Source organism: Morus notabilis, unplaced genomic scaffold (assembly GCF_000414095.1).
Source record: "Morus notabilis unplaced genomic scaffold, ASM41409v2 Scaffold1169, whole genome shotgun sequence".
NCBI lineage: Eukaryota > Viridiplantae > Streptophyta > Magnoliopsida > Rosales > Moraceae > Morus > Morus notabilis.
The window spans coordinates 111266-123278 of NW_010357151.1; the positions used below are offsets into that span (position 1 = coordinate 111266).

Genomic DNA, 12013 nt, shown 5'->3' on the forward strand with positions numbered 1-12013 from the left:
GTTTAACATGCTTTGGCAAATGTTGATTCATGTGGAAAACACGTGACACAAAATTTAAGGCTTTATTTCATTTTATTAATTTGAATTTAAAATTTAAATATTATTATAATAAAAAGTTCTGTAAAATAATCATATTTAATTTTTTTATTATAATTTTCACGTAAAATTATATCTCAATTTAAATCGAATCTTAAATATTTCAGATCGTTAATCACCCCTATACGAAGAATGGCCAAGGTTTCAGAAGGTGTCATTGCTTTCTCCACTGAAAATGGCCAAAACCCTGTGGTTTATTATTATTATTATTTTTGTTTATTTTCAGAGAAAAAAATGAAGAAAAAAAGACACTGTTGTATTACATATATTACCATTCGTCAAAAAAGGAAATTGCTTTGAATTTCAATAACGACGTTCTTTTTTCTTTTTTTAGCTTTGATGAGTAAAAGAGTTATTTCTTAACAAAAAAAGATAAAAGACAATGAGCAAAGAATCAATTCATGTGTCTCTGTGTTTGTGTTCCTTTTCGTATCCTTCTAATAATCCCATGCAACGTCAATATTACAGTTAACTGTAACGTAATCCTATTAGAATGGAATTCTAATAGAGAGAACGTATGAGCTCAATCCTAAACAAACATCAACAAAAAAAGTCTTGACTTTCGTTTACAAGGTTAATCGCCCAGTTGACCGATTCAAGCCAAAACGGAAAATAATAATAATAATAATAATAATAATAATAATAATAATAATACTCCCAACAGCACAGTACCCCGACAAAGCATCTAATTCAAAAAAATCAACCATATCAGGGGAAAGGAATTCTTTAAATCAGTTGATTACAAAAGCAATACAAACGTTTCTAACAATAATAAAAATAACCAGAACAAAGTAGACTCAAAATTTCTGTAATTTGTACAGCAACTAGCAAAAGGGTCTTTTTAAAGAATCCAAGACTATAAGAACGAAACACTCCTATGGAAGCCTAAAAATGCTTTCATCACCTTAATCTACAGCTCTATACCATGTGATCTTTTTATCCCCAAAAAATGACAAAGCCAAGAGAAAGGAAAACCCACTCAAAGATCCCACAACTCATCAACACATAGATACAAGAATTGATCAACTCTCACCCAATTACCCAATATGAAAGGGCCACCAATGATTCTCTTTAAAAATTGGAGAATCACAACAAATTACAAGACAAACAAATAAAAAGGCTAATACTGTAATACGCAATCGCCCAACTCATTTTACCGGCAGGCGAGGCGAGGCCTGGCAAAATGGCCTCCTCTTGTGTAGTAAAACTCCGAATCATGCCTATGATACAGGTATTATATTCAACTCAAGAGGCCTCAAAGCTCCTTGAACTATCTCCTGGACTGTTCGGTTACGACGACAGACGTCTGATAACTCGTCGATCGGAACCGTCAAAGAATTAATATCAGCTCCACATGCGGCATCCGACAATGCTTTCAAAAATCTGGAACGCTCGATCTCCGTTACTGCCGTCAATGGAATTAGTGAGACACTTTCTTTGGCCCACTCCACTGCTTGCGCCCGATAAGCTCGGGTTAGCGCCAATAGTGTGTAGGTTACCTGAGAGAGGCGCTATGAACTTTCAGGCACACGTTTGGAGAAAAGAGGGAAGACCATTGCCAATGTTGTCGTAATAAAGGGTGAAAATATGGCCACAAATTACTTACCGATTCTAATCTAGAGCTTGGAAGAGCCCCAGTTAGTGCAGCAACCAAAACCCTCGTGATAACGGCTCCTCGAGGAATTATAACAGCATCCCTTATAGGTAAGTACTGTTCGGCTTTGCCAGAGTTTGCAAGATCAAAGATATCCGATAAGAAGGTCAATATTGAATTTGAGGCCTCTCTGCAAGCCAAGAAAACAATACAATGTCAGTCCCCGCTAAAAACTGGAGAATGTACATGCACAGAATACCACATCAATGACCACTGATTAAGTTAGAATAAATAGATTCAATGGCTTTCACCAATTAAAGAATGACAAATTCATATGCAAAAGTTTCATTGCACACACACGCATGTATGCATGTATGCAGACCTAAAGAAGCATACCGGTGCTGTATTGTGATCCCAATCATTGAACAATCTACTAGTGATGGAAATACTGGAGATGGAATGAATAATTGAGGACAATAACGAATGCATCTTGATGCCAACAAAAAACAATCATCTGCGATATCTGGTCTGGCGGTAAATTCCTGCAAAAGAAATGCGCGTATAATCAAATGACAGCAGAGCCACTGGTAGATCAGAACGGAAAGGGACATACTGCCCAGTGAAACTTCACCTGAATACTTGTGAGAAGACGTGTTGTATGAATAAAGAGTGCTTCTATCAAACTTTTTAAATAATTAGCACATGTTGGGTCGGAGCCAAATATCTGCATCACAAGATTAAATGCATAAATTCACAAAATATACGTTTGTGAACATCAGTAGCTCACACCTTGAGAGGAAAATTATACCTTTATAACCTCACTAGAGAGATAAAGGAAGCATGGTTGGTGATGCTGTTGATAAAGACATTGGATCTCTTCTAGCATAGCTCCAATTGTGATTCCCATGAACCTCCCAGAAGTTCTCACCTAAGTTTTCAATTATTTATTCAGAATCAATGGGTAATGAAAAAGAGAGGGTTTGCATATAATTAGGTATTAGAACAAAAAAGGGAATTACATGAGATGTACTGCAATGACAGAAACAAAATGAAGAGATCTCTTTTTCGTGAAAAATTACAAAGCTTGCCTTAGTGGATTCATTGCTCAAGTTGACCAAGAAAAAAAGAAAAAAAAAAAAAAAGAAATGAACTGATAGACCTTAATATCACCTGTATGCATAGCGAGGTTTCTGAGGCCCCATTTGTTTCACTCGTTCAAGTTTAGAACTTGAGTTAAAAAGTAAATTCACGTGAGAGAAAACACTGTAGTAGAAAAAGTTGAATTTGAATTTTTGAGAGAGAAAACACTATAGCAAAAACTTGAGGTGTGATTCGAACTAGCGAAACGAACGGGGCCTAATAATTCACTTAGATAACACGGCAGAGTCAAGAAATTGAGCAAACTCACCGCATATTTGCAAGCACGGCAAAGAGATTCCATTGTCCGCATGTCCCAAGCACGGCTGCACCAAATAAATCAGAACATAAGTTATACTATACTACCCAGAAAGCATCTTTTCTATATAAATACTCACAGATCAAAGATGGCTTTGAAAATTGGCCATATCCTTTGAATCGCATCAGCTACTGCTTCAGGATGATATACATATCTGAGAATTGATTAATTCCATGTTAAAGAACATGCCAAATCACACAGAAAACAAGGACATTGAAATGGGATATAGAACACACCTAAAAATATAGGCAAATCGATCAATATGAACTGTTAACTCGCGAGCAGGTTTCTTATTTAAAACCTCTGGGCCTTGGTTGACAATTTCCTGGTTTTCCACAACAAAATCAGTAGTCTCATCTACAACGAAGGTATAAATAAGTTGTTCCACACGTGAAATGAAAATCACCTGTAGAGGAGAAACAACCGGGTAGCATAGTGCCTCTAGATATGTCTTCGCATTGTTTGGAGGAAGTTCTGTAATAACCGTGCTGGAATTTGGGGGAAAAGTAAATAAATAACCACAAGCAAAGTGCTGAAGGCAAAACCCTGATTTAGTGACCAATGCACTTATCTCAAAAGTCATCGCTAGCAGTTTACCTTAATGCTTCAACAAGATGCAGCGAGTCCTCAGGAGAGACTTTATAACTACCTTCACCGTTCACTGCCGTGTGGTATATGTTGAAGAGGCCATCCAGACATCCACAAAGCTTTTTCCGACAATCTACATTGAGATAAATTATTATTCGGATCAAAACTACTACAGCAGTCTTTCCAAAAAGACGTATTATTATTCCAATCAGAACTATATCAATAGGTTTTTTTTTTTTTTTTTTTTTTTTTGGCTCTTTTCGGCAAAGAGAGGAGAAGGAAAACTATGGGGTGAAAACTATGATCACAGAACGGAAAACTAATATTGTTGGCGTATGAAGGGAACAATCAAAGCCCCTAATATCATACTAATAGGCACTCTGCTATCTTTGGTGTGTCTGGCGTCTCAAATGCTAGTTTCTTGTTCTTTCTTCTTTTTCTTTTCGAACTTTCTTGGTCCTTGAGAAGATAACAAAAAATGGAAAGTATTCACTGAGAGAGAGAGAGTCTATGTACCATCACAGATATGTCTAAACGCTAGGGCTGCAGCGGCTGCAGAATCTTCAGATGTACCCATGCCACTCATGAGGATTTCTATAACTGAAGGCAATATAGATAGTCCGCTAGAAGCAGCATCAAACCATTTTGAATATGCTCCAATGGTCAAGCAAACTGGAATTTGTACACATCATGCACAGAAGAAAAACAAAAATGGAATTTCCATCTATTCAATGTTTATAAGTAGCACTTTCATACCAAGGACTTGTTCACCACTTGCTTAGACAAGCTTGACCTCCCTCAGCTGGGGCCAGGGAGGGGATAGGGGAAAATAAATGAAAATAAAAGTGTGCAGCTTTTGAACTTTAAAAACTGCATTACCTGTCTGGAGTAGCTGGGGATGTTGGGTGAGTTTCGGAAGTAAACTCATAACCTGTACAAAACAAACAAAAACACAAACTGAAGGTTAGCATTAAAAGAGCATATAGAGTGCACAAATCAAACAAGAAGATTAGTTAATTATAGCCACCAACAGGCGAAGCATTAATCACATTGCAACCTTTATGTCATAAGACACCAAAGCATTCCAGAGAAAATATTAGAAAAAAAATTGGCATTTTTCATGAATAGCAATAACAGATGGATAAGCCACAAAGGTTGTTAGGGCTTGCAACGGCAATATGATAATATATTTTAATGCAAGAAACAAATCCTAAGAAACATACTACATGGGTAAATTAGGCAACAAGAATAGGGCATGCATGAGGGTGGGTTTCTCTTACGCCATACCTGCGGCATTACTTCAGATTCAACAACTGACACATAATTTGATATAGCACGAATGCAAAATAGAGCAGCCTCTGCTGGACGCCATTCACTGTGTTCGTCATTCTTGTATCGGCTTACAGCCTTGGATGAATAATTATAACATTAGACCGTCAATTAGGGTGATACGCTTCACGTGATGGAAATCAGAAAGTATTTTATGGCCTCAAACCAATTTACACACCTCAAAAAGCTTGGTGTAAAGAATCTTAAGCGTGGGATCACCACCAAGAACTGATGCTGCATCAATTAAGACATCTGCCACGGCTGGCAACAATATAGATTACGTCAGAATTGAATTTACGTACAACATTTTCACATTACTCCATATTGTGCTTCTCTAAGAAAATTAAAACTGATTACGCAGGACAAAGAGATAAGCAAAGATAGAAGAGTGATAATAGAACATCTAGAAATCAGAGGTAGCAAGAGCTAGAAAAGAGCGAGAATTGATATAGAGAAATAGAACTTCCAGAGATTAGAGAGACAGAGATAGCAAAGACAGAATTCTAGAGGGAGAACAAAAACTCAAGAAGAGGAAAACTAGAAATCTCAATACTCATCCATCAGCCATGACTAATAAAAACAAAATGTGGCATTCTAATCTCAATATAATAAACTATAATGCACAAACATCCAGCTATTACCATATCTAGTCTGTTTAAATTCCTTGAGGTCTTCGTATGAAAGGTCCTGATAATCTTGAGGATATTGAACTCGGAAGCTTACCTGTGCGGAGAAATCATAGGTGCTGAAATTTTTAAAGAAACATAAAAATGATATGGGAAAATTAGCATCTATTGTCTTGCCTACCACTTTTTTTTATTTGATAATACAAACTCCTTTTATCGATTATTTAATCAATTACAAGGAAGAGGATAAGGTATCCTCCAAGCGAAAAACAATAGAACTAAGAAAAATAAAAGGGAAAAGGAGTAAAATAAAAGAATTTGTCTTGCCTACCACTTAAGTTTACCCTTTGCTCCAGGAACTTGTCAATATAATATATTAACTTTTCCATCATGAATGAGGAACCCATTAATCTTCCACTTCACAAACTTAAAAGTTTACTTAAGAAAATAGATCCATGGGTTAAATAATTATTCTTTTCCAAAATACTAAGCAAGAGGAGGATATTAATACAGAGAAAAACTGAAGTGCGTGTGCTTGTATCCTCATGAAACTGAGCATGCTAAACAATATAACAGGGAATTTTAGGAGGGGATTAATACATGGTTTAAGAAAATAGATCCATGGTTTAAGTAATTATTCTTTTCCAAAATACTAAGCAAGAGGAGGAGATTAATGCAGAGAAAAACTGAAGTGCATGTGCTTGTATCCTCATGAAACTGAGCATGCTAAACAATATCACAGGGAATTTTAGGATCAATAAGACCACGTTCGTTTCACTAGTTTGAATCACAACTTATGTTTTTGCTACAATGTTTTCTCTCACACAAATTCAACTTTTTCTACTACAGTGTTTTCTCTCACATGAATTCACTTTTTTAACTCGAGTTCTCAACTCGAACGAGCGAAACAAACGAGGCTTAAGATAATAATCAAAGCCTCCTTAATTCTGAAAACCTTCCCTAAAAAGGACAGGACAATGAAATTTGTAAAATGAAAGATAGACTATCACAACATTGTTTTACAACCATAAAGCCCGAAGAAGCTAAGCCTATGGCGTCAGAAGCTAATATTCCTTGGAGATGTTAGGTATTTGATTTCACAAATCTGAAATTTAAAACATTAAAGAAAAGACTCACTAGGGATACAAGTGATTCGTATGCTGGACGAAAAACCTGCAGCCTTCTATTTCTCTCAGCATCAATGGATGATTCATTACCAAATGAAACCCTACAAGATGAGAATAGCTATATTCAATATTCTGTTCTAACTGAATGTAGATAGAATGAGCAGTTCTAGACATCTCACCTTTTGGTCAAGTTCACCTGAAGACTGTGCCAAAAGTTGAACGTCATTGAAGCAATATCATATTCTGGGTGTGAAGCAACTTCCAGCAATGCATGCACTATTAACATTGATTCATCAGAACCTGAAGTCAAAGTACATGATATTCAACGTGTTACAAGAGCAATTTCGCATGCCTGGCCTTCAGATAATGTGTGGTAAAAGATGAAAGAGCACCCAATTATTATTAGAAGCATAAATAAGGGGATGCTGAATGGTAATTAATAATAGTATACCAGTTGCAATCAGTTCAACATATGAATCACCCATGTCAGCAAATAATCGAGCAATGGCCTTCACATCTTCCTCGTCCTGAAAATGCAAATAAAAATTAGAAATAGGGAATAGTTGAGGAACACAATTGTTTTAACTTTTTTCCAGGACACAAGCTTAGTATACAGGGGGCAGGGGCCCTTGGAAATGAACATCCAAGAAAAGTACATCAGCATCAATGTGCTTGGGAGTTCAGAGTTTTACTTCAATGTTCGGAGCCAATAAATATATTAGATTTAGTGCCATCTTTGCATTTAGCACCAGCCCTAATATGATTAGTGAAGTGGAAATGAACATTTAAGAAAAGTAGACAAGCATCAATGTGATTGGGAGATCAACATCAATGTGATCGGGAGATCAACATCAATGTGATTGGCAGCCAATAAATAGTATTAGTGCCATCTATGCCTTTAGCACCTACCCTAATCGGACATAGGAGAAACATATTTGTAAAAAATCAACAATCCACTGACATTATTTTGTATTAATGTATAAATGTTTTTGATCGATTAGGCACTCAGCGAGGCCCCACAAAAGAAAACTTCTAAACTCTATGTATGCAGTACCTTTGAAGAATCTCTAAGATGTGCCTTCAGACTCATTACTTGTGGGACAATCACTTGAATTAAGGGCATATGAGCAGGAACGCCATTGAAGCTCCCAGCTGCTGTATAATGTATCAACTCAGAAATAACTGCAAAGAACATGAGAAACAGGCAGTAGAAAACAAAGAAAACGTGTCACAGAGTTTTCATATCTACATAGCTATACTATCGAAGTTCAAGCATCAAGCAAAAAATAATAATAATAAATTAATAATTAGAAAAGAAAAGGGGAGAGAGAGAGAGAAAGAGAGGACAAAGAGAGAGAGAGAGAGGACAAAGATAGACTGGTATTCTAAACTATATAGGAAAGAGTAGTTAAAGTATTCTTAACTATATAGGCTGGTATTCTTAACTATATAGGACACTGCATCGTCCTAAGAATTCTAGATCTTATCAATGGTTAGATAAGATTGAAAGAAAACTCTGGAAGAGTGCTGTGGTCTTGCTATGGCTCTGGCGCCGAAAGGCCCCTCGAGTCCTCCTGGTAGGATACAATAATAAGACTGTAAGCGCATCTGAGCGCCTTTTTCCCGCGACAATATATGGACACTAAGTTTAGTGCCATAGGGCGAAACGGGACATCTTCGACCTCATGTCTAACCAGCGTCAGGTCGAACGAGCCCCCTAGTTCTTGTTTGAAGACCGGAACATTAGCAACATGGATTAGGATGACTCTTCGGAATACTAAGCCCCGTAGGAATACTAGCAAATCCAATGTGACATGTATTAGAAGGCAAGGGCTATCTTTCCTCTTTAGCCTGAGAGGTAGAAGGCTTCCCGCGTAGGCGGATTAGCAATCCCTAGTCTTCCATAAAAGTATTTGACTTCTCTTTCCTCCTCCTCGAAGATGATGGATCCGGGGAGGGGGGAAAGATGTCAAAGGAAGAAAAACTTCATCATGTTTTTTAATATCTTCAGATTTATAAATATTTCCAAAACAAATCCTCTGCATATTTGATTTGAAGTTCTTCGTAGGACCAACAGATTCTATTTTAACTCTACTAAAATGTATCGTAGAGCTTCAAAACATTAAAATGATCACACGTTTACACAGGTACGTAAACGAATAAAGTTTCCTTGGAAAATTAGATCCTTAAAAATAATACCATTTACTGATGCCTCTGAAAGTATTTCAGAATTCAAGCTTGAGAGAGCTGTAAGCACCAATGGGTGAGATGCAAGCACGCTTCCTGGGATCCTGAAACGAGCAAGTTCAACTATTCACCGCAAGTTCACTAATTTAGCTTGTTTTCACAATAGAAGAGAAAGCTACGCTTCACACTTATAATATGTAGTCTATAAAGGAAATAATCAACCGTACACCATGCTTATCATCCTCTGTACAGATTGATACATATAAGGAATCCAAACTTGTAACAGAAACATTTTTCTAAAAGCAAGAAGCAAAAAATGAAGTTGAAATTTATGATGAGAACGGGAAGAAGCAAGAAAGGAAAAAAGTCATACCCATGCTTTAGTCGAAGCCAAGAAGCAAAAGCCTCAAGAACCTGAAATAACAATTAAGTTGAGATTTTATCAAAAGGACGCTGCAACGGCCAAAGAATAAATAACTAACCACGTTATGAACTAGGAAAAGTGCCGACCTGCTCCTTAAGTTCATTAATGTTCAGACAAGCTGTTAAGATATTAAGAGCAGTCTCAATTTGTGATGTCAGCTCCTTTTCAAATTGGCGGCGTCTTTCTGGTCGAGCTGCTATCTTATAGTTATATACTTCCTGATCATAAGAATAAAACAAGAAGAGAAAGGCATGAAGTGAAAATCAGACACTTTGATAAGAGCATATACAAAAGCTCCAAAGATATACGTCTAAAAAAATATAGGACATTTATTCAGAAGATATGTTATCTACCTCAGGTAAAACCGTGAGTAGCTCCAAGAATGCTGGTATATATTCTGGGTGCATATTCATCTCATCCCGAAGCCAATTTACAATACCCCCATCCCCCCAATCTTCTGCCGGAACATATACGGCCAAGGCAGCAACTGCAATGCTAATCTAAAAATCCAGATGATTGAGCATAATATCCTCTAAGATCATAAGGTATAGGATGAACATGCATGCAAGAAATCTTCAAACCAATACCTGCGTCCTGACTTTAGGAGGGCCCTTGTGGAACTTTCTCAATAAATTCTGCACCCAAATTGTTCATGTGTTGCAAGAAATGATTAAAAAACTTCATTGCAACATATCAAGTCTATGCATAAAAAAAAAAAAAAAAAAAAAAAAAATGGCAGTCATTCTTCATAAAATAACTAAATAAGTGAAGATAAATGCAAACTACAAAGAGGCAGCAACTTACACTAGCTCATCCTAATTCAGAACCAAGCGAAATTTAGCAAAAGGTTTTAGTTTCATTAATACAATAGACAACGAAATGTATCCTATCTTTTGTAAGAGAAAAGCAACATGCCTAACATGAGAGAGCATACATAAAAGACAGAATTTCAAGGACTTCATGCACCAAAAACAGCAATTTACATCCTTTGTATTTTTAATTTGTGATAAATCACAAGTTCAGAAGTTTACTGTTCATATAATAATACATCATCGGCTTGACATAAAAATTTAGCAAAATCTACACAAAATCTAACCTTTGACGGGTTTTTTCGTTAATAAGAAACCTTAAAGCAAACCTTCTTCGACGGGTTAAATTGAGAACAAATACTCACTTACATTTAAAGAATCCCTCAATGGCCGAAAAGCTTCAGAAGGTAGTTCTTCAAAATCGCGCTGTACCTAGAACAAAATCACAAAGCACAAGCCAACAGTCGCACCCCCTACACTAGGTTTTCACAATTTGAACCTTTTGAATTCCTTCACTTATTAAATGTAGAAAAATCAGAAACTTACCTTACTCCGAAGGGTCTGACTACAAAAGATTAAGGTTTCTAGATTGCTCGAGGCATCGTGAAGCAAGTTATCAGCCACCTTTATTATAAAAAGAAAGTGAAAAAAAAAATGAAAATGAAAGAATTAGATACTACATCAACATATGAACTTAGAGCATTCACCATAACAGCAATGCCCGAGTAGGTGGAAAATATCAAATTGCATAATCAAACTAGTTTCCAGCTCAAAACTCTTTCCTTGATTAATATTCCGTTGCTCATATAAATGAGAATCAAGCATTTAACCCCTCTCTCTCCTAAACTTTTCTCAGCCAAAAAGAACAGAACATTACTGAAATAACGCATTTGCAAAAAGATATCCTCAATGAAAATAGCCCTAAATCTCCACAACAAAAATCAATCAAATTGTTTTCCCGTTCCAACATTTTCTCGACAAGCAATCAAACCAAAACAAACGCCGTCTTATACTCCCTTACTGAACCAAAGACACAAAAGATAAACCCTAAAAATCGAACTTCCCCCATTGGCAATGGCCACAACTCACTTCCCGCTTATAGACTTGCAAAACTCAAAAGAAAATCAAGAAAGACAAAGAAAAATCCAAAATCTCATTGAAGCTCAAGAACGCCAAAACCGACGAATCGAACTCCGCGACGAATCCAATCGATCAAAACTTTCCGGGAAAATCGACCGGAAAAAGGAAATCGTGGAGTTACCTGCCAGGCGTCGAGAGTGCGCTGGAAATTCTGGAGCCAACGATCGGCTTGCAAACGGACACCATCGTCGGGGTGATGGTAGAGAGCGTTTAGGGCTTCCTTCACTGTGTTCTGGAGTTCCATGGCTGCTTCTTCCTCAAACCAAGTTCGAACAAAAAAAAGAACAAAGATTTCAAAAAACTCTCTTTTTCCTGGATTTGTTTCTTTCTTTATCTCTCTCTTTCTCTCTCTACTTTCTATTTTTTGGGGGTTTTTTTGATGAAAGAGGGGTTTTTGGCGCCCGTAGTGAGGCCTTGAGGGAAGGGTCGGGGTTGATCAGTGACGGGGAGAATGAATTCTTGACCGTCCGATCTGAGAGCGAGTTTGACTCTTTTGGTCAATGCGAGCTATATTTTTTCCGATAAAAAGATAAACTCGTCAATTTTATATATTTCGTTTTAAACGAAAAAAAATTGAGGAAGATGTATTCTCTAAGGACCACGTGGCGTCTGATTAGGTGAGCTGGGAATTCGATGT

At 36.8% G+C, this 12013-nt stretch overlaps 1 protein-coding gene across 2 annotated transcripts; it reads right to left on the bottom strand.

Moving 5' to 3' along the window:
- Positions 1-811: 811 nt before the first annotated feature.
- On the bottom strand, positions 812-11709 carry LOC21392284 (transportin MOS14). 2 transcript variants are annotated; one of them, XM_024167042.1, is made up of 27 exons: positions 11498-11709; positions 10783-10860; positions 10606-10668; positions 10015-10062; positions 9781-9927; positions 9514-9645; positions 9377-9417; positions 9016-9107; positions 7871-7998; positions 7268-7343; positions 6996-7116; positions 6827-6917; positions 5705-5786; positions 5242-5324; positions 5022-5141; positions 4614-4665; positions 4251-4406; positions 3744-3867; positions 3553-3634; positions 3383-3471; positions 3226-3300; positions 3099-3153; positions 2499-2618; positions 2322-2414; positions 2087-2232; positions 1703-1880; positions 812-1595 (listed from the first exon to the last, which is right to left on the bottom strand). In XM_024167042.1, the coding sequence occupies exons 1-27, from the start codon at positions 11618-11620 to the stop codon at positions 1317-1319; spliced, it is 2874 nt and encodes a 957-aa protein (XP_024022810.1). In that variant the 5' UTR covers positions 11621-11709; the 3' UTR covers positions 812-1316. The 2 variants fall into 2 exon arrangements, with proteins under 2 accessions (XP_024022810.1, XP_010087738.1); XM_010089436.2 differs by having other exon boundaries at positions 3383-3634.
- Positions 11710-12013: the final 304 nt, after the last annotated feature.